The sequence below is a fragment of the Zeugodacus cucurbitae genome, chromosome 5, assembly GCF_028554725.1.
Source record: "Zeugodacus cucurbitae isolate PBARC_wt_2022May chromosome 5, idZeuCucr1.2, whole genome shotgun sequence".
NCBI lineage: Eukaryota > Metazoa > Arthropoda > Insecta > Diptera > Tephritidae > Zeugodacus > Zeugodacus cucurbitae.
In genome coordinates, this window is record NC_071670.1 from 12,525,449 (window position 1) to 12,552,322 (window position 26,874).

Below are 26,874 nucleotides of genomic sequence, written 5' to 3' on the forward strand. Positions count from 1 at the left end.
TTTGTACATACTATAAAAATTATTAATATTTCTCCAAAAATAAAGCACTAGTAATTTAAGCTATTATTCATACAATATTCTGCATTTTCGAAAATACGGAATCATAAAAATTTGTATTAAATATAAATTTGCAAATTGTATTTATGTATTTAGAAAACATTCCCATTCACATTTCATTTAAATTTAAATAATGAACTTTATAACAATTTATTTAGCCATGCAACACTAAAGTTTGTTAACCAATGTTTATTGAGTTCAAAATAAATTCAGAAAAAATTAAGAAGAGCTATATATTCATTTGAATAGCAACTATTCTACTCACAAAATTTCAATAGTTCTTTTAGCTAGAAAAATATTAATTTGAAAATAATCGTGACACGCGAAACAGATGGCACAACTTGCAAATGCAGAAACAGCATGAATTCGAAGAATTAAACAATCAATATGAAATATGAAATATTTGAGCAAACCCAACAACAAAAGTTTTGGAACATTTATATCAGGTTATGCGTGAAATTTAGTGCATCATGAGTTAGTCAGTACGTCACCCTAACAGCCAGCGCACAGCAACACTCCAGGCATAGCACACGCGACATCATTATTAACTTGAGGCGTTACAAATGCAGCTTCCCACCCTTGACAATGATGCACAAAGTGTTGTTGTATGCATATATAATTCTATAAAAATATATGTATTTCAAACACTACTCTCTTCTTTCGTGTCACCCTTCCAACTTTTATTTTCAATTTGGAAATCTGTGCTATTGTACGAGGTGTTGCTGCTACTAATCTGTGACATATTGGCTCGTCAGAGGGCATATCAAATGTTTGCTGCGCTCCCTTCACTGTTTTTGTTGCCATTACATTGCATTTGTTTTAGTTTCGCAATAAATTATTAACAAACTAGTGAAACATTATGCGTTATCGAGAAAATGTCCTCTGCAGATGCCAATATTTGGAAATTTAGCATTTAAGTCAATCGACTTTGGTTTTCCACGATCCAGCCATTGCATTCTGGCCGTCGCATTATGTGAGGGTGACTTTACTGCATTAATGCAATTATAGTGCTTTATGTCGGATAATAATAATCGCAAATGAAAGCATTGCCTATTAGTTTTTGTGTGGTCGGTAATTTCCTGCCGCTAAATCCGCTTTTTAGGTAAATATTTTCTATTAATTAAACAGAATTAACTCAAAATCATTTTAAATTTACCAAATATACGCTTATTTGGAGCGTAAAGCCCGCTGTACGCTGGAAGATGAACACACAACTACACTACTTCCTCTCTTTCTTTATTTCTGTGTTGCCTGACGAATTCCTTGCTGTTGTAGTTATCGCTGTTAATATTAGCTCACAGGCATAAATTTAAATGTTTTGTTAGTTCAACCGACTAATATGCCGCTGGTGTAATTTAAAATAAAGAAAATTCATAAAACAATTAAATTTCTTAATAAACAGCTCTAGCTACTGTATGGCAGTTACTATTTCGATAAATCGATAACAGCTTTAATAAACGATTGCGCAATTATGTTTGCATGCAATCAAGTTTTTAAATATTAAAGCAAATCAATTTGTGTACTATTTCCTTTACATGTTTTCCGCTTACTAAAGCTTTCTTACAAAAGCTTAAAAGCTTTTAACGTAATCAACAGCATAAACACTATTTTAAATTCAAACGTTACATATCCGGCAGCGACACAACACAACATTACACACAAATGTGGCTACGTAACTCACCACACACTCAAAAGCTGCAGGCTGGTGAGTAACAGCATTACATGTATATAATAATAACAACAAAGGCAGACGCTACACATATATTCAACAGTATCCACCCACGCATTTTAGCAAATACCGCCTTTTTAATTTCCAACTTGCTTTTGCGCTATACTACGCGCGCAGATTCACCGGTTACCGGTCGCCACAACACTCCTGCTGCAGCCACCCAAAACAAACTCTTAACATCCACACAATCCACCACCACCATCGCCTACTAAACACGCGTGTGTGTGCCCGTGTGCGCTTATTTGGATTGTATTTCGTGGTAACTTCACCACTTCACCAACGCAACGGTTGCCATTCACTTTGCCAATGCAGAGAGTTTCAGTGACGAGTTGGATGTTGGCGAATAACATGTGTGTTTGGAAAATTTAGTGCGTCGGGTAAACGTCTCTTACATACGCGTGTGTTCCACACCACAAAAGTATTTTCTTCAGTCTTTGGCGGATTCGATTAGTATACGGAAGTTGAAAATTTATTGTGCCAACGCGGATGCGGATATGTGGAAAAAAGAGTTCTAACTGGAAAATGAAATGAAGTGCTGCTGCTGAGCAAATGTCGGTGCGTTGTGTGTGTTAAATCGTTGTTACGCGTTCGTTCGGTCGTTTGTCGTTACAAATCGCGTTTCCTTGCTGCAGTACTAGCTTTCAGGCAGTTTGAAATTTGCATAATTTTAAACATAATTTTAAGAAATTTGTGGCTAATAAATCGTAATTTGTTCTTGCAAATCGTTTAGCGCTTATTGGTAAGCATTTAATCTAGTAAAATGTTGGCAAAATGTATGTGAAGTGAAATGTATGTATGCATGTGAAGCTGCATAGATGAATATTGTGGAATATACATAGTTAAAAAGTACCGAGTTGCTGTCAAAGCAGCGACAGCGCAACTTAATTTCTGCAAATATTAGAAAGAGTAGGAAGTGACGAAACAAAATTTTGCAGCATCCAGTGCAGTTTAGCGTACAACAATAACAAATGTGCATAAATAGTGCAGTGTGTATATGTATATTTCGTGGAAATATATTTAATAACAACAACAATAACAATAATGTACGCTTACAATAACAATACGGCGATAATGTAACAACAAAAACGCGCATGCTATGTGTACATATGATGTACGTATGTACATATGTATGTTTGTATGTATATATGTAAATAACAAGCCGACGAATTGCCTCTATACACACAGGTGGAAATTTGTGTATGTACAAATGTTTGCACAAACTATTTGCTTATTAGATTCTTGTGTCTCGTTCAAAGCCATCACTCAAGCGAGCGAAAGCGGTGTATATGTAAGCTTGTCGGTACGTTACTCCCTTCAGAGTTGACATTTATTTACATTCAAGCGTACATTATTTTTTGTTTGTATGTACAATATGTAAATATGTATGCATATCGGAGTTGTTCATATGTTAGCTTAATGTTTTTTTTGTTTTGTTTTTGTTTTTTGCCATACAGTTGTTGTGCTTATTAATTTTACTCGAGTAACGAAGTGTGTTAAGAATTTAGTGCGCCTTATTAGTAAATGAATGTTGTTTGCAAAAGAAGCTGTGGGAATTCAACTTATAAAGCATATGTGTAAACACAAATACAAAGTTTTTAACTGCACGCAATAAAATGTTTGTTAATTGTAATATGAAAATACATATGATTTGTGTATAATGGAAATATATATGTAAATATAAATTTGTATGTACATAACAGAAATTGTGTATGTCAAACGTCGCAGCGGCTTTGACAAGTGTTCACGCTATTGGTATATAAAGCGGCGAATTGGCATGCGGGTGTTGATAAAGTCCGTTGACAACATCCAACTGCCATATGTACAAACATATTTATATAGAAAAAGCACATATGTATTTATGTAGATACTGTATAAATAAAAATAAAATATACGTGCATGCATATGTATATGCAATAAAATCAATAACTATAGGCGATAGTAATGAAGCCGCAAAGCGAAAATATAAAAACAATACAAAATCATCAAAGAAAATAAATAAAGTTGAAATATGTATTCATACTTGTGTACTTGCATGTTTACTTGTGCGAATTTTGCAGACTGATACACAGCTGCTGGCGTACTGATAATATAATGTGCGAAAAATTCTATCTGTTGGATTATGAACAAAGTGAGACAGACCGGCAGGTACTGCTTTGAAGCTATTCATACATACACACATAAATACAAGTGCACTTTTTTGTATTAAAAATCAGAAACTCTTTTATTTTTGTCTGCATGTGGGTGCAAGGCTTAGCGGCATGACAGACTTTAATGTTTCGGAAATAAATATGCGTGCAAATAGGCTAACACCTAAACAAATAAGTGATTTGAAATATATAAAAGAAAAGTGTAATTTTTTGTGGTTTATTCTAAAGAATTAAAACGAAAATATATTTTTCTAAATATATAAATATTATATTGTTTCAAAAAAGAAGTGGTTAAAGAAAGTGTGCAGATAGAAAGAGTGTGAATTAGGACTGGAAATAATTGTTGGAAGCTAGTATAAAATATTATTAAAAATTAAATAAAACTTACATAGCTTGAATCGATAGGAAAAAAAATGAATAATTTTATAAAATAAAATGCAAAGTATAACTAAATTAAATAAAAAAAAATTAAAAATAAATTAACGAAATTTAAAAATTCTAAATTAAAGATAATTTGTAAATTAAAATAAAATAAATAAATCATAAAATATAAATAATTTTAAATACAAGCTCATTTAAAAAAATTAAATTAAAGCATTAAAGGTTACTAATTTAGATAAATTTATATAAATATAAGATAAAGAATTTAAAATTTTAAATACAAGTTCATTTTAAAAAATACAGTTAATATATATAAAAAAAAAAAATAAATTGAACAAAATTTATTTTAAAATAAACTAAATAATTTACAATTTTATTTAAAATTTGTCATTCAATTGAAAAATTAAATTAAAACAAAAAAAAAACAAATTGATGAAAATCCATTTAAAAATAATTTAATAAAATAATTTTAATTTATAAAATAAATTCATTTTTATACGTAAAAAGTTGTTGATGTGCGCGATTATTTCTTTTACACAGTAAGTGCGAAAAAAAAATACAAATGATAGCTTCAAAATACAAAACAAGTGCCTTTTAAAAATATTTCGTGTTTATTTTCACGCAATTTATTATAATATTTTTATATACATTTTGTTTTAATAGTTATCGATTTGTGTTGCTAATTCTTGGAATAACCACAAAGATTTGCATGCCTAAATAAAAATATCTTAAAAAAAATACGAAAAACCCGCTTTACTTGCTAAAAGTGCTTCACTTTCATGTGCGAGCATATTTAATTTATTTTTTACGCGAAAGTCCACTGCTGTAAGTGGGTGTTTTTTGGAAAATAATCAAAATATTTTTTTATATTATTTAATACAAAATAAAATAAAGAGAAAAAAATATTTCTATAAAAAAATATGGCTGCTCTAACAATTTTGAATACTTTTAAAAGTATTTTGAAATTAAATTGAACAAAATGCATACACATAAAGTTGGTATTAGTCAGCTGTTGGGGCGCGGTAGTTTTTAGCACATACATAGAATACATATTTACATATGTATATATAATATTAAACGGTATCGATGGTTAAATATTTAATAAACAAGTGGCATTGAAATGCGTTCAACGCAGAACCACAATCTGTGACAGCTGGACACAAATCGTTGAATTTTTCAAAGCACTTTTGTTGTATGTAAGTATGTACATACAAAGCCACAATTATTTCAAAATTAATCTTTTTTCATGAAAAATGTGTAATCACACAGCTTTGTGCGCTTGGCAAGCAAGCAAAGTTGTTTGCTAAAACGTCTAGAAGTGATCGCACAATTAGTGCTCAGCTATGAACGCTGTAAAGAGTTGTATTAAACTGGAAATTAATGCCAACAATGTTTATTTATTGATAAAGTATTTATGTGAGATCGACAATAACTATTTGTAAAGCTTGTAAAAGAACCAATAAAAATGATGATGTAAGCAAGACAAAGTAAACTCAAAGTGGTGATGTTTTTGTTTGCTTTAAAATGAAACTGCTGTGCTTGAAATAACCGAAAACGGTATATTGTTATTGTTGTTGTGTGCAGTTTTTTGTTCTACAATAATATTTGTGTTTTTTCTTTTATTATATGTATTATAATTTATATATTAATAATATATATATTTTTTGTTTTTGCAGCTAAAATAATTTCGAAAAAGAAGTGGTTAGCAAAAGTAATGCAATCAAAAAAATAAAAAATAAGCTTTAAACAAATTTTAACAAATATACAGCGTGTTCAATGGCGCCAATGCTAATTTCTTTTGCGTGTATATAAAATATGCAAATGTATGCTAAACAATATACTAATAATATAACTCAAATGGAAGAAACAAGAATTTTTTGAGGTTAAAGAAAAATAATTAATACAAATAATAAATAATGCCAAAAATTAGAAATGAATGTCACAATAAATATTGTGTGTTTTTATGGAAATGAACTGTGCATTTAGTTGATTAAACTAAAATAAATAAATGGTTAAAATAAAAACCATGGAAAATAGAAATTAAAGTTTGAAAAAAATAAATAAATTTGTGTTTATGAAATTATAAATATATAAAACAAAAAGAAAAAGAAAATATTTCAATTAAAGAAGTGAGTGTAAAAATAAGCAATTAAGAAATTACACTAAATCGAGCTTTATAAATAAATGTGCTAATTTCTTTTGCGTGTATATAAAATATGCAAATGTATGCTAAACAATATACTAATAATATAACTCAAATGGAAGAAACAAGAATTTTTTGAGGTTAAAGAAAAATAATTAATACAAATAATAAATAATGCCAAAAATTAGAAATGAATGTCACAATAAATATTGTGTGTTTTTATGGAAATGAACTGTGCATTTAGTTGATTAAACTAAAATAAATAAATGGTTAAAATAAAAACCATGGAAAATAGAAATTAAAGTTTGAAAAAAATAAATAAATTTGTGTTTATGAAATTATAAATATATAAAACAAAAAGAAAAAGAAAATATTTCAATTAAAGAAGTGAGTGTAAAAATAAGCAATTAAGAAATTACACTAAATCGAGCTTTATAAATAAATGTGTGTTTTATTAATAAAAAGCTGCATTAAAATTTTAAACTCATTTTTGCTAAATTATAAAAATTATACAAAATAGTATACAAGTTAATAGCAATAAAAAGTGTAATAATTTATGCACAAAAAAGTAAAAAGAAATAATAAAAATAACAAATTTAATGAAAACAAATCAAATCTGCGCTTAAAATGCTTGCGGTGAATTGATTTGAACTCAAGCAGCTATTTTTAAACCAAAACAAAGCAAAGATTAATGCGAATTTGCTAATGTTATACATACAACATTATCGCATTTTCCGCCAGCGAATTGGAAAATCCATAAATACACTCAACAGCATAAAATAAACCAAATAAGCTGTTGCGAAAACGTCAGTAAACAACAACAACGTAACATCTGAAGGGAGTGAAAAGAACAAAAACTCAACCACTCTATGATGACAACTCAGTTGCATTCGAAAACAAAAGGATTTTCATAAAACAACAAAATACTCTTTATACAGCATCCACAAACACGAAAACACTACAACACAACCACACAACATCTAATTCAACAAAAATGTCCGTTTTCAAACCTCTCACAAATCGCAAGTAAAGAGTATGAGCGGCTTGAGTGCAATAAAGCTATTCTACCATAAGTATCCAGTATATCCTTGCAATCCAATAAGCTCAGCTAAAACCAGTTATGTGCTATAACAAGTGCGCGTAGTAAACAAAACGTGTTAAGAGTGGTTGACGAGAAGGACACGTAGTGTATGTGCGAACAAGTGGATGTGAAAAGTGGCGCAGACAGACAGAGAGTGAGAGAGAGAGAGAGAGAGAGAGAAAACACGAAAGTGTATGTGTGTTTATCGAGTGTGGTAGCTAAAATTGTACGGTTCAAGTGAAGTGTGGATGCTAAGCGGCAGCGTTGAGCGACAGGACGAAAATTGTGCAAAATTTGCAACGAGAAAGAGAGCGGCATTGCGGTCACAAGATGGGACGTCGTTCTTTTAATCGCGTTTGCGCTATACATTATCCAAGTCGGGTAGAGGGTTGGTTGGATGTTTGTGGTGAGTACCAGAAATACTTTGTGATACCTAAAGTTAAGTAGAATTTAAAGTCGTAGATGATTTTATATTAATGTTTACAAGTTTGTAAAATTTCTTAAGAAGAAAGCTTTTAATTTAATTATTTAGTAGTTTTTAATATCTCTGAACATTAGTTTTAAGTTAATCGTTCCTAAGATGCTGTTGAAGCGTTAACTTTAATTGCGTGAAATATCAACTGACTTCGTTTTAATTAAAATTGGGTTTCATTATATAGAAGCTTCTTTCCTGAAGATTCTTTGTAAAGTGTCAACTATCGATATAATGAACCTCTTTAATTGGAATCGGGGGTTTTAAGGCTTGGAATTATTGTTTTGGAGGGAAATATATTTTATATACTACACCCTATATTTTTTATGTAGTCAGTTATCGAGTGGGTTTTATTTAACCTGCCGTAAAATTAACGAGAACAACTCATTCGAAGCATCTTACTTATTTCCTTAAAGCAATTTATCAAACATTTTTTTAACAATTACATCTTTAGATAGATTGTTTGAATTTGAATTGGATGGTTGGAGCAGTCTTTTAGTGGAACTTTCGTTCTATGCAAGCTTTGAGTTGCCTGGCTCAGGGTTATTTCAGGCCTCACTGTCATCTTTTTGTCTTCGCAATGCGTCTTCGCTTTAGAGCAGAACTCTGCTGTATCAAGTGAATGGTTCTTGCTATCTCGATTGTATATTTTCACTAAATTAAAGTGAAGCTAGCCAGATTATTGGAAATAATTAATGAAATGCGCGTTATTTCCACATCCCTTCGCAATTGGTGAGCAATATCAAGATTGATCTGTAACACAAATAAACTGCACTTGAAGTGCAACCCTGATTCAACAGAACGTTTGCTTACATAAAATATTTGGAAAATATTTCCAATTTAATCTCAATCCGAAAAGGGATGATTTCCACAATATACTCGGTATTAACATAGGTATGAGCGAGCATATACATATGAGTAATTCGGTAGTTTACCGCGCACAAAAAGGAGAAGACCTTCTGCCAGAAACCATGTAAGGACATAATGCGCTCAAGTGTGGTGGGAGGCTGCATGTTATGGCGTCACTGCAATAAATTAAAAGTCAAGATAAAGCGAAACAGGCGTCAGCAAACCGTTTTTACGGCTCGTGATGTTGCATTAAAATGTGCAAATTAAGTGAACGAGATACAAAAACAACAAAGAAAAGGATTATACTTAAGAACTGGCAGACGGCTGAAAACAATGTCGCTGCATACATACATATGCAGGACAAGATGTCCTTAAAAGGATTTAGTAGAATTAAAATGGAAAAAAATAACACAAATTTGTAAACAGCCCCACTATAAGCCTGCTTTTTGGAGGCCATTTTTGTTATAAAGCCTACAATTTCCTACATTTTTGTTGGCTGCAAAGGTCCTTACTTCGAGTTTAGTACGTTTAAAAACTATCAAAAAGTTACCACCCATATATAAAACATATATAAGTGGTTTCATACAAAGTGTTTAGCTAATTTAATCCTCACTACACTCCATTTGTCCCACCAGACTGCCTGAACACGGCAATAACGACAAGGAAATAACCGCAAAAGTATGCGGGGATTAAATGAAACTTGCGTCATAAATATGAAATATTTGTTTGCTGCATGGAATTTAAATGAATCATTTAATAAACTGTTATCACGCTCAACATTCGTTGGTAATTTAATTTAGAAAATTATTGAGAGAACGGTTCACATGCTAAATACTTGCGGTTTTGTGATAAAAATTGAAAATGTAGCCAGCTTTAAAAAATAAATAATTAAGTCGGTCAAACCATAATATTTTTTTGTTCAATTTAAGATGCAGCGTTTCGGTTAATATCCAAAAACCCTTAGAAAGAGGTTTTCTATCTAAAAAATTATAAGAAAATACCTTATTTCTTCTTATAAAATTGTCTACAAATTTCTAACGAATGGGGGTTAGCTCCATCTATTGTTGCCGACGATTATAAATTAGAATATATTAAGATATTGAGGATCGCACTGTCATCTATGGTCAATTGTGCCCTCGCCTATTATCACAGTATACCACTTAACCCCGTAGCGTTAAGAAATCTTTACAGTATTCCTGCGCTGATGTACATGATATCAACACTTCGGGGATTCAGAGCCCCCATTACTTAACTCCTTTTCCTCGCAATCGCAGAACAATCAAGGATTAGATGCCGCCTTCCGCTTCTAGGTCACAGAATCGACATTGATCCGAAACTAGATTCCTAGTTTGTGTAGATGGCTTCTTAGTATGTAGTGACCAGCATATACCGCCACTATTTGTCTTTAGATACCCAGAGCAACGTTATACTGTTGTTGCTACATAAATGCTATAAATCCTAAATATGTACAGAATAAACGGTATAAGGTTCTTCCACAGTTGACAGTATTTAAGGCCGATGTTCTGTTTGCTTATCTCGAGATATTTCAGGATTCATAGCCAAAGAGGCTATTGAAGTTTCTTCTATTAAAGCTCCTTCTATTTAGCGTTTCAAGGGAGGTTTGGATAATCTTCAATTTTTTTCTACTTAAGTTTTTGGTTTGTTTTTAAGCTCAGCTGAATGAATTGCTATAAAATATACATATGTACGTATGCCGCAAAAAAGTAAAGTAATGAATAGAAATTTAAATATAAAGAAAGCAACAAAAGACATGTCACAACACAAAAAACCCATTCATTTACTGATTCCGTTTTCTGTTCTCCGCGTCATCTATTACGTTTAATTTGCCTTAATTATTAATTCATACTTAGCTGTACTCTTTAGAGCATTCCACCTAAATCTCTGCTGATTTCTGCTTTTTTGGCAAACAGCGCAAACGACTTTTACCACAAACCTCTACTGTCTCCACTGTGATAAATCTGGAAGCGCAGAAGTTTGTGTTTGCAAAACTCTACAAGCAACAGCGAGGAAGAGTGTATGGGAATTTATTTAAAATAATAAAAAATAAAATATTTAAGTGGAAGAAATAATAATAAAGTAAACGAAAGCAAAGAGTACGAAATAAATTGCCTGCAGGTAGACACGGGCGCGCGAGGCAGAGTCAATTAAAAAGTTCGATAATTTAAACAATTAAAAACCTGTCGCTTAAACTGGATTCAAAGTTGTCGTTAGCATGGGAATTTTGTTTCGTTTGTTATTTGAAGAAAAAAATCGCAGCAGTGCTTCATATTTTTTTATTATATTTTTTATAGATTCTAATTTATGTAATGTGGTGTATTTAGTATGTTCTACAAAACTTTTATGTTTATTTAAAGAAACTTCATTAATGGTAGATATTTAGCAGCAATAATCTTTAGCGTTTTTAACTTCGCTGATTTTTGTGATTCTGAAAGTGTTTCTTGGAGTGGACTTTGGTGTTTATAATTTGATGACATTGCTATAAGCTTAGATACACTGACGATGGCACTGTTGATTTCAATTTGACACTATCTGGAAATTAACTTGATGTTTAATTCTCTAAATATATAATAGCTATCGAGTCATTTAGGCTTTGAAGAAACTATCTTGATATTGTAATAAGTTCCTTAGAGTTCCTTAGTTTTAGATCGAATGCTCTTAGCAATACTACCGAGCTTATAGCCAACTCTTTCCGGTAATACTATGGGTGTTTGAAACTTTATTTGATATTGTAATAAGTTCCCTAGAGTACCGTTTTTTTTCAATGTTTAGGAGAGCCGCTTAGGATGAGTGAGATTATAGCATCCGCGCTCGCATATTCTTGGCGTAACCTCTCTGACTTTTAAACTTATCAGGTCACTTAAATCATATGTGCTGCCACTTAAAACCCTCTAAATTTAATCATTAAAGGAGACAAAAAAGAGTTAATGTATGCCAAAGAAACCGATTAAACTTAAGTACTCCATACTCTGTTTTCTATGTGACTACCAACTAAGAACCTTTTTAGAGCAGCAATTTAATAGTTTCTACTTTCCCATTCACTTAAAAATATCGGCGTATCTACTGAAGAAACCCTAAACCAACTTCAAATACCTTTTAAAGTAGTTGTTTGAAAGTCCATGTGTAATCAGCTGTATTATCACCTCATAATATCTACCAGGTAGGCAACTTGTTTGGATTTCCCTTCTTGCATATACAAGTAGGAAGTCAAAAGGACCGCCAGTCATGACATTTCTACTGTTTGTTATTAGTGTCAGCATGACATGACGATTTTGAGTGTGTTTGTGTATAGACGGTTACAAAGCCTAAACAATTAATGACCTAGAATAAAGGTGTTCCACACCTGACCGTAGCGACAAGTTGAGAGACAAAGCGTAGATTAGTTGCGTACACAGGCAGGGAAAAAAGCGGAAGTGATGGTTAAAGTATGTGTAATTAATGTTGGAACGTCAAACTGTAGTTACAAAAGGAGAAAAGAGAAGCAAGTGAATAAGTCAGCTAATAAACTTACCTAGTCATATTTCTTTTGAGTTTTGTACGATTTTTTGTGCCATATCAAATTACTGGAATAACTTGCACACCAAGTCCACAAATTCTGCCGTTATATTATTTGTCAAAGTGTCATAACCTTCTGAAGACGCCAATTGAAATTTGTTTCTTTAGAAACCTAATAGGAAATGATTCCTTGTTTAGAAAAACATGAGAAATTGCAAAAAATGCCTTTTGGCTTCTTCATAGTTCTTTAGTCTGTCGAAGGTACACATTTCCAGCAGGAAAATTTATAGTACGTGCTTACTTTGTTTGCTTATGTTGTTCTATAGACTAGTGAAAGATTGAGGATATACCTTATTTGTTAATTTTACGAGTATTCAGTTTAAGCGCAATGTGGGTAAACCTTTAGATTAGAACATACTGTTTCAAATTTGAGGTTATGTAGCATATTTTGCCTTAATTGAGTAATTGAATAAATTTTTTCGTATACAGTTGAACTTCCCTAACTCGAATCACCATAATCAATACAACAATAACAAGTAAGGAAGGGCTAAGTTCGGATGTAACCGAACATTTTATACTCTCGCAATTTATTTATTTAACTTATATTTATTTATTTATATTATATAATACACAATTTGACCCACATATTCAATACACAATATTATTGACTATTGTATAAAGTCCATTGAAAGTTGGAAATCATAATATTAGGTTATAAGCACCGAGGTCCTCGTGTTCGATATATGGGGCCTTAAAAACCTATGGTCCGACTTCGGCGATTTTTAGAATGGGGCTGCCACACTATTAGCATAGTATTTGTGCAAAGTTCTGCGCCGATATCTTCACTAGTGCTTACTTTATATATTGTAATGTAAACTATTCAGATCGTCTTCAAAGTTCTGGTATATAGGAAGTAGGCGTGGTTGTGAAGCGATTTGGCCTATTTTCACAACATATCATTGGGGTGTAAGGAAACTATTACAAACCAAGTTTCATTGAAATCGGTCCAGTAGTTCCTGAGATATGGTTTTTGACCCATAAGTGGGCGACGTGATAAAATCTGAGTGCAGCTTCCATCTGCCATTTCTTATGTGAAATATAGTGTTTCTGACGTTTTTCGTTAGTGAGTTAACCCACTTTTAGTAATTTTTAACCTAACTTTTGAATGGGAGGTGGGCGTGGTTATGATCCGATTTCTTTCATTTTTGGACTGTATTAGGAAGTGGCTAAAAAAAAACGTCTGCAGAAAGTTTAGTTTATATAGCTCTATTGGTTTGCGGGATATGTACAAACAACTTATTTCGGGGCGGGGCCACGCCCACTTCCCCAAAAAAATTACATCCAAATATGCCCCTTCATAGTGCGATCCTTCATACCCAATTTTATTTCCATAGCTTTATTTATGGCTTAGTTATGGCACTTTATGTGTTTTCGGTTTTCGTCATTTTGTGGGCGTGGCAGTGGTCCGATTTTGCTCATTTTCGAAAGCAACCTTCCTATGGTGCCAAGTTTCATCAAGATATCTTAATTTTTACTCAAGTTACAGCTTGCACAGACGGACGGACGGACGGACAGACAGACATTCGGATTTGAACTCCACTCATCACCCGGATCACTTTGGTATATATAACCCTATATCTAACTCGTTTAGTTTTGGGTGTTACAAATAACCGTTATGTGAACAAAACTATAATACTCTCTTTAGCAGCATTTGATGCGAGAGTATAAAAAAGCTCCCAATTAGAGAGACTTCGAGTTATGGAAGATAATTTGTGTGAAATTTGACTGAGATTATCTATTCAAGAGTTCGTTTTATGGAGAACTTCGAGTTTTGAAAGTTCAATTGTGTTCAACTTTGTTTATCGTTTGACATTTAACGCGCTTAAAGCTGGAATCAGATTTTATTAACCTCAACTTCTGGGGAGAAAGACTTGTCATAGATGACGGTAACATATTCTGAGTAGAAATCTTGATAATTTTGATTAGAATTTTCGAATTTAAAACTTTAAAAACTTTGTTGAAATCCGATAGTAATGTCAAAACTTTGCTTTTGTTATACCGTGATATTCTTCTAATTGTCAAAACTACATAAAATATGAACGTTTTCAATAAAAGTGTGTACAAGTTCAATGATTTCAAGCAACTTAATAAAAACAATAATAAAATTTAACAAAGAATGAAGTGCTAAAGTGTTGATTAGTCATAAATCTTTTAGTTAGTGCCTGTTATCAGTAAGAAACTTGAAATCTACAGATAAATAGTCGAGCGACATAGATAGAGATAGAAAAATAAAGAAGTGGTCTCTACTAAAAGAAAAAAATAGCGTCCGTTGTTTGTTTGTCTGTATGTATGCAAGAATTACGAAGGTTGTCGCAATGGCCATAAAAGCTGATAACCAAATATTTATTTACACGCTCTTACATGGGGTTCATAAGAACTTACTACTTTTGTAAGTAAACGATTATTATGCAGGTACTATATATATACTCGTAAGTATGTACGTATATGTTGTATGCACAGAAATATCTGTAAATAATTATCACCTCACTATCTGACATGTAGTTGACAGTTGTTGTTGTTGTAACATTAATAAATAAATAATTGTTTGAAAGTCATAAAAAATCTGTTGCAAATATGAGTATATGTATATGTATATTTTTAGTTATTAATACGTACATATAAATATATGTATATTTCAAGTCAGTTCTTTTATTTTTTTTATAAAAGAAATAATATACACAATACCCTACATAGCAACATTTAGCATTTCTTTGAATTTTCTGCCTCATTCCGTTTGTATTTGTTGTGCTTTTCTTAATAATACATTTGGATTGGGTTCGATTTTTTACTTAAAATATATTATTTAGTTAGTTAGTTTAGTTACATTTAGTTTGATTGTGTTTATTCCAAGAAAGTAACAAACAATTTTCGTAGCAACGACAAAAGAATTTAATTTAGAAATGCATAAAACTTTGATGCATAAAGCATAGCGACATACAATTTGTAAAAAACTCACTACAAGGGGCCTAAAGACACTTAAGAAATCACCTGCACATTGAAAGTTAGAGCACATGAAGTTACAACTTGCATTAGTCGCTTGTATCTCTAATATAAATATCTCTTTCACAAGTTCATATATTAACCGTAGAGTACTACTACAAAAATCTGTTCCACAAGTTCATATTTTCACTGCAGGGCATCATTAATTGCATTTAATAATTCCTTCATCCCTCGAAAAGTAGTCTAACATCTTATTCCCCAACTAATAATAATTGCACGTAGAGTTTGACGACAAAATCTGTTCCACAAGTTCATATTTTCACTGCAGCGCATCATTGAAACATTGCCTTGTGTACTATTGTACATATATAGTAAGTGTGTACGACTCAGCGTTCCACGCCTTGTTTCATGATAAAAGCGCTGACTCGCGTATTTTTGCCGCTTCTTGTTCTTATTGCACGACTTGATATTGTGCAAACTCTCGTAGACATTGTGGGAACAGCTCGCAATGCGCCCGTTACAATGCACTACAATAATAGTAGAAGAATAGATAAGAAACAATAACAAATAGTAAATAATAATTTGAAATGAACAAAAACAAAAATAAAGAATGCTTTGTAAACATATTGAAGTTGTAAAAATTGCATTTAATTGCACTTTATGCATTATTCACAGCATTAACAAGTTAGCAGTAGTGCGCTTTGTGTCTTTCTTTGTCATGCCAACAAGCGGACATTGCGCTCATTTTTCGTTCCCATACTGAATACAACTCTGTTATTGTCGCTGACTAGCCCACCAAATGGCTTTGACAAATGGAAATTGTCTTATGTGATGGAAAATACTAATGATAATTGCATATACATATCTAAGTTCCGAGAAGTTATGGCAACTCAAGTTGAAGGTCTGACGAGTTTCACCAGATCGATCTAGAGCAGATAAATCGAAGTCATTCAAGTGGGTATATAACAGATTGCAATGTCTGGAAGTGAGTTTAAATGGAACCTTTTTTGAAGATGTTGGATGGGTAGGTTGGATGTCATAACTTTGAAATTTGAGGATTGAAGATGTAGCTGATATTTTATTGGCATTAAAAAGAGTTAGTATACGATCCAAAAACGAGTCGAAGTTATTAAAATTTATTACCGAAATTCGGAGGCAGTGGCCTCAACTTTAAGAGTGTTACGTCCTACGTAGCGATGAGGCTTATTTCTGGCTAAATGGTTCCGTCAATAAGTATACGTACTTCATGAGTCACCATTGCAACCTGGGAAAATTTTGGTTTTGTGCGGTTTATGTTCCTGCGGCGTCATTGGGCCGTACTTCTTCAGTAATGATCCAGACCGGTATGTTACTGTGAATGGGAATCGTTACCGCTCAATGAAACCGAATATTTTTGACCCGAATTGGATGATATGGACTTGGACAATATGTGGTTCAAACAGGGCGGCGCCACAAGCCACACAGCGGATGCCACAATAGATTTATTGAAAACCAAGTTTGGTGAACTTATTTTCTCACGAAATGGCCCAGTTAATTGGCCGCCTCGATCAGACTAGAACCTTAGACAAGGAGTTGAGTGAGGATTATGAGAATCCTTGACTGTGATGTTTTGATCTTGTAGGACCCTTTCAGGATCGTTCGACCCTTGTATGTAGAACGTGCATAAGACTAATACTACAAATTCTAGGAAACGATCATACATGCTTTACTCTCTCAGCCAGTAGACAAAGACATAGACAAAGGTTAGGTTGAAAATAACTAAAAGTGAAAAACTTCAGAAACACTAAATTTCACGTAAAAAATATCAGATGGAAGCTGCACTCAGATTTTTTTACAAAATGAAAAATGGGGGTGGCGTCGCCCACTTATGGGAAACTTGGTTTGTAATAGTTTCCTTACATCCCAATGATATGACTGTGATGTTTGATTTAGCACGTTCTGTGATCGCGGCAGAAAGAAATATAGTTCGTCTTTCTGAAGACATTGTCTATAGTCTGAAAATATCTTTAGAATTCATTAGTAGATCGGATGCGCCGGAAATCTTGTAGGACCCTTTCAGAATCGTTCGACCCTTGTATGTAGAACGTGCATAAGACTAATACTACAAATTGTAGGAAACGATCATACATGCTTTACTCTCTCAGCCAGTTGCCTAACTTCCTGGTGATATCACGACGGTTGAATAGTAATTAACAACTTATCATACAATTTGTAAGATAGCTTAAAATAATAATTTTCCACAATAGACAATCATGCAAGTACTTCAAACTTCTGAATTGATAAGTATTTAATTACCCGAAAAAATAGCGAGATAATCAAATTAATAATTACCGCGCAAACAATTTTACTATAATATCAATGACGATAGTTGTGACGTTACAACTCAGCTATAAACTGGTGTCTATGCAAAACTTTCACTACTACACGCACTTCACAGCGTTACGTCAGTGCAAAATAGTATGTACGAAGCGTCAATTGCTTGGTAAATATTTGCAATGACGACGGAAAATTGAGAAAAGCAACACTTTTCAAGTTTTTTAAGTGAAACAAATAGTGAAAGTAAAATGTTCAACACAAATGCTGTGACAATACACAGTATGACCTCGGCCGTAAAAGTTGTCACCTGCTCTAAGGCTATGTAATATTACAGTTATTGTTTGCATCTTCAAAGTGTCGCAACTATACAAATATGGAGTGCAATTGTTTAGACAACAATTAACAGAAGTTTGTGACAACATTTTGTTGTGAGACAGTGTACCTAATTGAAGACAAAGCTTTTATTTTCAGATAATTGCTACTTTTGATGTTAGATATGTCTATATTAAACACGAATGCAGACTCGGAATATCATTTGGTGGTAGTCCTGAGATTTTCTGGGATTTCTACAACTAAACAATTTGTTTCATCTTCCCTACTACCAGATATGGGGCCGAGTCATTGTTAGGTCCTCGGAGCTTACTCATGTCTATGACACAGGATATATGTCTATCACAACATTATCAATTAGATTGCACTTGTTTCTATCAAGAGAGTTGACGTAGTTTAATGTATTAGCTTGAGCTGGAATCTGGTACTATAGACAATCATATTTCAAGACGAAGCGAAGTCGTTCAGCCTCACGCCGTTTGGCGATGTTTCGTCATGGAGTCTGAATTTTCCGACTGTTGTGCCAACGACACTTTCTTTACCCACCTGGGGAGCGGGGACAGCGCTCATAGGTGCGTACTGGGCGTCCATAGTAAGCATCTTTGCATGTCACAAGGACCAACCTTCTTCCGTCCTTGTCCGTCCATCGCACTTCTTGGATAGCGGTGATGTCAGCCTTTAGTTGTATGAGAACATCAACCAGCTGGGTAGAGCCACCTTCCCAATTAAGTGTCCGGCCATTCCAGGTGCATGCCCTCAAATGCTGATCTTTAAAACCGTTGCAGGTGGGTTTTCTCGTCCGAGGCTCTCTAACGAAAATTTGGTAGGGAGGGAACGCAACTGTACTCGGTTATTTGTAGCATTGAAGCGTGCATTTTGGTATCGTTTTTGGAGCTATCTCTCTCTTTCTCCAGCTCTCTCTCAGTCCTCTCAAAATAGTGTTCTTAATTGGAGTTAACTACGATTTGAAAAGTGTTTCTGGGGTATAAGAGGTTTGGTGTGATAAAAATACGGGTCAGTTACAATTAGATAGACCCGATTACCGTGGGAGCGGTACAAAACACATTTTTAAAATGTTTTTTTTTATGCTCTCGCAACAAAATTGCTAAAGAGAGTATTATAGTTTTGTTCACATAACGGTTGTTTGTAACACCCAAAACTAAACGAGTTAGATATAGGGATATATATACCAAAGTGATCAGGGTGAAGAGTGGAGTTCAAATCCGAATGTCTGTCCGTCCGTCCGCCTGTGCAAGCTGTAACTTGAGTAAAAATTAAGATATCTTGATGAAACTTGGCACACTTATTTCTTGGCACCATAGGAAGGTTGCTTTCGAAAATGAGCAAAATCGGACCACTGCCACGCCCACAAAATGGCGAAAACCGAAAACACATTAAATGCCATAACTAAGTCATATTTAAAGCTATGGAAATAAATTTTGGTATGAAGGATCGCACTATGAAGGAGCATATTTGGATTTAATTTTTCGTTAGTGAGTAAACCCACTTTTAGTTATTTTCAACCTAACCTTTGTATGGGAAGTGGGCGTGGCACCGCCCCCAAATAAGTTGTTTGTACATATCTCGCAAACCAATAGAGCTATATAAACCAAACTTTCTGCAGTCGTTTTTTTAGCCACTTAATACATTCTAAAAATGAAAGAAATCGGATAATAACCACGCCCACCTCCCATACAAAGGTTAGGTTGAAAATAACTAAAAGTGGGTTTACTCACTAACGAAAAACGTCAGAAACACTAAATTTCACGTAAAAAATAGCAGATGGAAGCTGCACTCAGATTTTTTACAAAATGAAAAATGGGGGTGGCGTCGCCCACTTATGGGTCAAAAACCATATCTCAGGAACCACTCGACCGATTTCAATGAAACTTGGTTTGTAATAGTTTCCTTACATTCCAATGATATGTTGTGAAAATAGACCAAATCGCTTCCTATATACCAAAACTTTGAAGACGATCTGAATCGTTTACTTTACAATATATAAAGTACAAATAATATGTTTATAGTGTGGCAGCCCCATTCTAAAAATCGCCGAAATCGGACCATAGGTTTTTAAGGCCCCATATATCGAACACGAGGACCTCGGTGCTTCTAACCTAATATTATGGTTACTTTCAATGGACTTTATACAATATATATGACGAATATGTGGGTCAAATTGCGTATTATATAATATAAATAAATTGCGAGAGTATAAAATGTTCGGTTACACCCGAACTTAGCCCTTCCTTACTTATTTTTTAATAATCACCATGCATATTCGTTAATATTAGTATGAGCATGCTAACTAACAATCTGGCAACGATGCATTAACTAACAATTATCAACTTTTGTGTTTGAAAATGTGTTGCGCTGCCTTTGAAGTATGCGACAACTGACCGGTAAACAAATACTACGTGCTGACTGAATGTGTGTGATTCTTGGCTTGAAATATGGAAAAAGATGTCAGCTATAACTGTAAATGCCAACAAATGGGCTTGGCGGCAGTTTTTGCCAATTTTAAATTTTACTTTACTTCACATTTTTATTATTTTACACTGAAATAACTGCAGAAAGCTGATGGATTGGTTAAAAAAATGTGAAATCGTGGGAGTCTACTTAAAATTTTCGCATTAATTTTATTTTTTTTTATAAATTTAAAATTTTAATATTTTAGTTTTTTTATGACTTCGTTAAATTTTTATTATTTTTTAATTTTTATTATTTTTTTTATATTTTTTTTTTAATTTTTCTTTTTTTATTTTTATTTTTTTTTTTTAAGCGAGCATATACGATTCTAAGAATTCTTATGTCGCACTTTAAATTTTAATTATTATTATTGTTAACATTCAGCGGTTGAATGCCAATTAAAAATGCTCCACTTTGATTATGTGATGCTTAATTCTTTTAAAATAAAAGTGTTATATTTCGCTGCGAGCATGCTGCCAAATGCCATGAGAAAAAACTAGACAAAACAGTTACACATTCATATTCTAATGTCAAATGCTCATTAATGTCATTCGTGGCTCTTTACGAGCATGGAAAATCTAACACACGTACATAATAATATAAAAACTCAAGCAAAAAAAAAATACAATAAAATATTTCTAAAAAAATAGAAAAATGTTAAACCCAAGTATGAATGCATTGCAATGTCGGTCGCGCCGTCAACATGACACTAAAAGCTGTGACAAGAGAAAGAAAACAAAAAAATATTTTTTTCAGATTTTAGTCATGCCATATTATTTCCTCCTCTTCGTTTTCTTTCTGCTAGCATTTCCTTGCATTGGCAGCCGGAAAGTAGTGCAACATGCCGACACTACGCCAATGGGCTAACACTTCTTTGTTGTCGTCTAGTTTTTTTCTCCATATTTTTTTTGTTCTCAGCTTAGTTTTTAAGCTACTTCGCTACCACAAGTCGTAAAACAGCTGTAATATGTCTTCTTTCTTTTCGATCTACACTACATTCCATGTTGTTCTTGTTATTTGACACTTCATTATTGTTGTTATGTTGTCATTGTCGACGTTATGGTCTCGACTAAAATTAGTTACTAGCTCATAACGGTTGAACTCTGCATTCTATTGAATATACATATAAATATATATGTACATACTTATGAAGTATTTAAGAGAAATATATAAATATTCATTTCCAATAAATAAAACATTAAACGGGCAATCAAAGACTTGATAACACTTTATGTACTGACTTTAGATGTATGTTAGTATGAAGCTTTTATAATAATTTTTTTTTCGAAAGAATATAACGCACAGCAGATAAGGCAAGTGAAAACAAGAAACCATGAATCAAGCCAGGTTTTGAGACAGACAGATCCCTAGAATTGGGTTCCTCTTTAGCAACTGGCTCTCGATTTATTTAGATTTGCTTTGTATCAATTTGTACTTTGTAAACTGAGATTTAAATGTAGAAGAGACATTCCTACATATTAGCATGACTATAACCTCAAATGCAGCATTCTATCACTGGGAGCCACCATAAGCTTAATAGAGGTGGGACTAAAGTTTGAGATCCTAGTCCAATGGTAATGAACGACCAGCAAAAGTTACGAATTCCGAGGGCGGGTTCAACCAAAGAAAGCCGAGAATTTACGTCTTTCACAGTTACAAACTGATAGTAAGGTCTATGTAACTCGAATAAGGCCGAATTTCCATACATACTTTCGGTCAAGTACTCTTACTTCGATGGCAGTTTAAAAATTATTAGGATAACGTACGATATGAACGAAGAACTTGAGCTTGCTTTTATACTGGTGATGACATTAATTTGAAGTAGGACAAAAGTATTTTAGTCTCCCTCAAAGATAAGACTTGAGTATTCTCACAAACTCCGCAGGCTTTTACCTCTGATACTTTAAGAATAGCGGCACGCATGGAACCCAGTGTTTTACGTGAAGATTAGTATTTGAATGTGAGAGACGTGAATTTGATACGCGAACAGAATTATAGCATAATTAACCTTAAATTGTCTAAATATCTTAAACTTTATATAGAATTTTTAATCTAGAATACTTGTACATAGAGACCACGAGGTATTAAGTAGGAAATGGGTTTTAAAATTATTGTGATCGCGAGAATTGTGCTCTCTCCATCAGTGCTTCAAATCAGTCATCGTATAGCAAACGAGCTAAAACAGCTTCCTTTATTACTGCATAATATTTTTTTTATTTATGAAGAAAACTGAGCAGTATTTTCATATTTTATTAGGAAGAGGTTAGGTTAGGTTGCAAGGCAGTGTACCAAAAGGAAACACATGTAGACTATAAAAGCCTGGATCCCTCCGTCGAGATCCATCTGTTTGTAGTAAACCGCAATAGGACAACGTTGTTCCTTAACCCATTCGATCCCCTTGTACTCGCTTGGGGACAGAAAAATGGTACAGAAAACCCATTCAATCCCATTGTACTCGCTTGGGTAAAAAAAAATCTAGGAAGAGGTTAAGATGAACAAAAAAAATGTTCCAACGCTACTCTTATGGCAAGGAGGGTATATGTGTTCTATACTGTGTATAGTGAAGTGTGTTGAGATTCTCTGTCAATGCAAGAACATCACTAAACATTTTACAAATTTCATAACTCATTACTTCATATTTTCTTCTTCTTCATATCCATAAGCTTTTTTCACAGACTTTTCAAAAAAGTAGTTTCCAAGCAAATATCTATTAGAGTTCTGACAAAAAGTAAACTCATTCATTATTCTATCTTAATTAAACATCAAACCGAAACCAATCGAACAATATTTGTACCTAACCCAAGTGAACGCGACGCGCTCTATGAGCGCCAACCGGAAACCAATAAAAGTAAATGGTATATCTTCAAAACAAACCAAAATAAAAGTAAATCAAGGAATAAGGCAAAAAAATAAATACATAAATAATGACCTTAGCAGTGACTGTCAGTAGTCAGCAGCGCGCTTCGGTTGATTGTCGCTCCTTCATGTCACGCTATAATTAGCTTCATACTGTACTGTATGCTACGCGGCACAGCGCCCACCAAATGTACATACATACTCTACTACAGTGTTAGGCTCAAGTATGAGTAGCAATCAAAAGTGCCAATAAAATGTGTGGTGAATGTGAAACGACGCCTTAGCGACAATTCCTAATACTCTCAAGGGAGCTATAGTGAAGAAAGTACATTGGGTGCGCGAATCAATGCTTGAGTTATTTTGATTTGTGTGCGCACTCCTATCTACATTACCAAGTCTAATCAGTTGGATGAATGCTTTTTGAAGTTTATGAAAGATGAGAATCTTAGCCTTACCTATACGCTGTAGGCATATTAAGTACGCTTCTAGCTTTGATCTTCAAATCTGGTGTAGTCTTTTTATATATATTTTTTTTTTATTTCACATGCTCTTATACAACTCCATTCAGTTTGTGCTTTTATGTGTCGTGTCTTTCATAAATAAAAATGTCACAATATAACGGACAAGAGAAGTGTGTCAAGCTTGAGTGACGTCATGGTTTACTTGTAGGCTTGAGTGCGTGTACGACGCTTTGGCTGATAAGTCTCTAGCGGTTTCTGTACGCTTTTGTTCTGTATTTTGTTGGCTTTGGTCCCGCCCAGCTACTGAAATATAATTTGTGGAATTTTATGTGGAAAATTATTATTATTAATATTGGAATCGTTCTCTTATTCCAATGAAGCGGCTATCCGGAGAGAAAGAAAGAAAGAAATGAGTTTTTGCTTAGATTCGAAGCGAAGTATACATAATACTGATAAGCAACTCTTGTGTGTGTGAGTGTGTAAAAAAGCCAATAGGTTTGGGATATGAAGGAATCTTTCTTCATGTTCTGGATTCTTTATTCCTGTGAAAATACATTCGATGCCATACATAAACTCGATTTAATGGCCACCACGGGCACGCTTACAGAAGTCCAGATGCTAAGCCCAATTTTGGACGGGTTTCATGCATAAATTGACCGATACTGCTGCAAGTTCGATATTCGTTTGAAGTTCGTCAAACGTCGCTGGCTTGTTGGCATAGACCTTGACCATAGACTTGCCGTAGCCCCATAGGAAATAGTTTAATGACGTCAAATCGCACGACCGAGGCGGCCAATTGACTGGGCCATTTTGTGAGATAACATGTTCACCAAACTTGGTTTTCAATAAATCGATTGTGATATTCACTGTGTAGCTTGTCCATATCATCCAATGCGTACTAACATTATTCGGTTATCATTGAGCGGTAGCGATGCCCATTCACCCATTCACAGTGACGGGATGGACTTGATCAGTCCGGACCGGAAGAAGTCCGTCCCAATGACGCCGTCGGCCCATAAACCGACACAAACCGTAATTTTTTCGGAATACAATGGTGACTCATGGAGTACGTGTGGATTTCTGCCTGATCAATAACGCATATTTTGCTTATGGACGAAGCCATTCAGCCAGAAAAGAACCTAGTCGCTGAAGATGATTTTTTGATGGAAATCTGGATCATTTTCAAATTGTTGCTCAGCCCAATTCACGAACCTAAGACAAATCTGGTGGTCAAGAGGCTTCAGCTCTTGCGTCAATTTGATCTTGTAAGGATTTAGGCCAAGATATTTTCGCCAAATTCGCCATAACGACTTCACAGAGATGCCTAACGCTTGATAACGACGTGTGAGAGCCTTCCTCAATTGATGAGCTAGCTTGACACTACGGACACTTTTTTGTCTCAATGCACAGTGGTTCGGCTTGTATGAAGGTGCGGTCATAAATACTTCCCGTTGAGATATCGCTATGAAATTTTCACCAAAAATCTAGAAAATTGTTTTAAATATATAGTAAAAAAATTGGCCCCATCGGACTACTAGGTCCTATAGCTCCCATAGAACAATAATTGACGCTCAATTCTTGATCTGACAGAACGATTCTGACGACCATACATTGGAAGTAGCGCTCTTAAAATTTAGGCCACTAACTCCGAATTTCGTTAGTAAATTTTAATAATTTCGATTTGTTGTTGGATTGTAAATATTAGTTGCATGATGAAATGGATGAAAAGTTAAAAGAGCAAGAAAAATATGGCGTCATTTGCTGTCCCTATCGGTCTACTTTTGTAGCGTCGCTATTGAAATACCTTTATGATATGTGACAATGTTATGCGAGACTCGAGACTGTCACGTCAACTTATCTAAGTTCTGCGCTTACAACTCAATTTTACATGTAAAAAAAGAATTTCATTGTGAACTTAACCTAGTTTTTTGCGCTACCACTTACAATTTGTCAAAAGCGCACCTCACTTCAACCGCAATCTGTGCATATCTTGAAAATGACGAAAAGAAAAGTAAAACACGCAATGCCGCTACCACGCCTTGACTAACACGAAAACCAAAACGTACAGTAGAATCCCGATTATCGGGATAAAATAAAACCAGTGGTATTCCGGATAATCGAAAATCAAGATAATCGATTTTATAGCACATCAAACAATATTTTAATTTTAATAAATTTATATTATGTAATGGGTTTTACATGCGTCGTTTAGTCCTGTCTTTCAAATCTCTTAAAAGCATCATCGAGACTTTCAAAAGCTTCTGCGTGAGATGGTACCTTGACATACATTTCCAGTTTCAGTTTCAGCCTCATCATCATCATCTTCTCTGCCTTACTGTGCAAATCGTCATTGATTTCTTCATCAGTTAATATTTGGAATCCAGGGTCTTCATTATCGAAGTTCAGCCAATCTCTAATACTCTCTTCATCGTACCCTTCACCAATGCTAAGACTTTTCATTCCTTCTGTTCATCATCATTTGGTTCAACAGCTCTCTGTTTTCCAGTCGACGCTTCTTCAGATCCTCTTGATATTGGCCTTCCTCTTGCTCTGATGAATGCTTTCGAGCCCGTTCTTTTGGGCTCTTGAATTATCCATTCTTGTAATATGACCTAGCTATCTTATTTCTTTCTGTTATTTCCTTAAAATCGTCGTGCGCTTCAATTGAAGAATTCGATAGAGTTAATTTTAATTATTTATTCCACAAAGTTCCACGCTTCTACCAGCATATATCAACAGCGCGTCGAATGTGTTCGGATAATCGATGTTCGGATAATCGGGATTCTACTGTATCCGACAGCACATACAGTTTAAATGCAAATAACAAACACTTATGCAAATATGGCAGTAACACCACAAAAACTAAACGCTACTCGTAACTGTAGTTTTTTGTTATTTACTTTTTTTTTTGAAATTTCATGTGTTCCTGTTATATCATTTATCATTGGCTTTATAAGTCGTGTGTAGCTGCAGTTATGTTTTCTCTCGCATGTCAAATATCAAAAACCATTGCAAATAGTGGGTTAAAAATGGCTTACGACCTTGGCACGATCAAATGGTTCGTCAGGTT

General features: G+C 33.8%; 1 protein-coding gene across 1 annotated transcript in view; it reads left to right on the forward strand.

Annotated features, from left to right (window-relative positions):
- Window positions 1-6,548: 6,548 nt before the first annotated feature.
- Window positions 6,549-26,874, forward strand: part of LOC105218402 (ras GTPase-activating protein raskol) — a 147,013-nt gene continuing 126,687 nt past the window's right edge. The window contains exon 1 of the mRNA XM_011193964.3: window positions 6,549-7,944. Coding sequence (XP_011192266.1) covers window positions 7,869-7,944 — 76 coding nt within the window. The 5' untranslated portion in view covers window positions 6,549-7,868. The remainder of the gene's footprint in view (window positions 7,945-26,874) is intronic.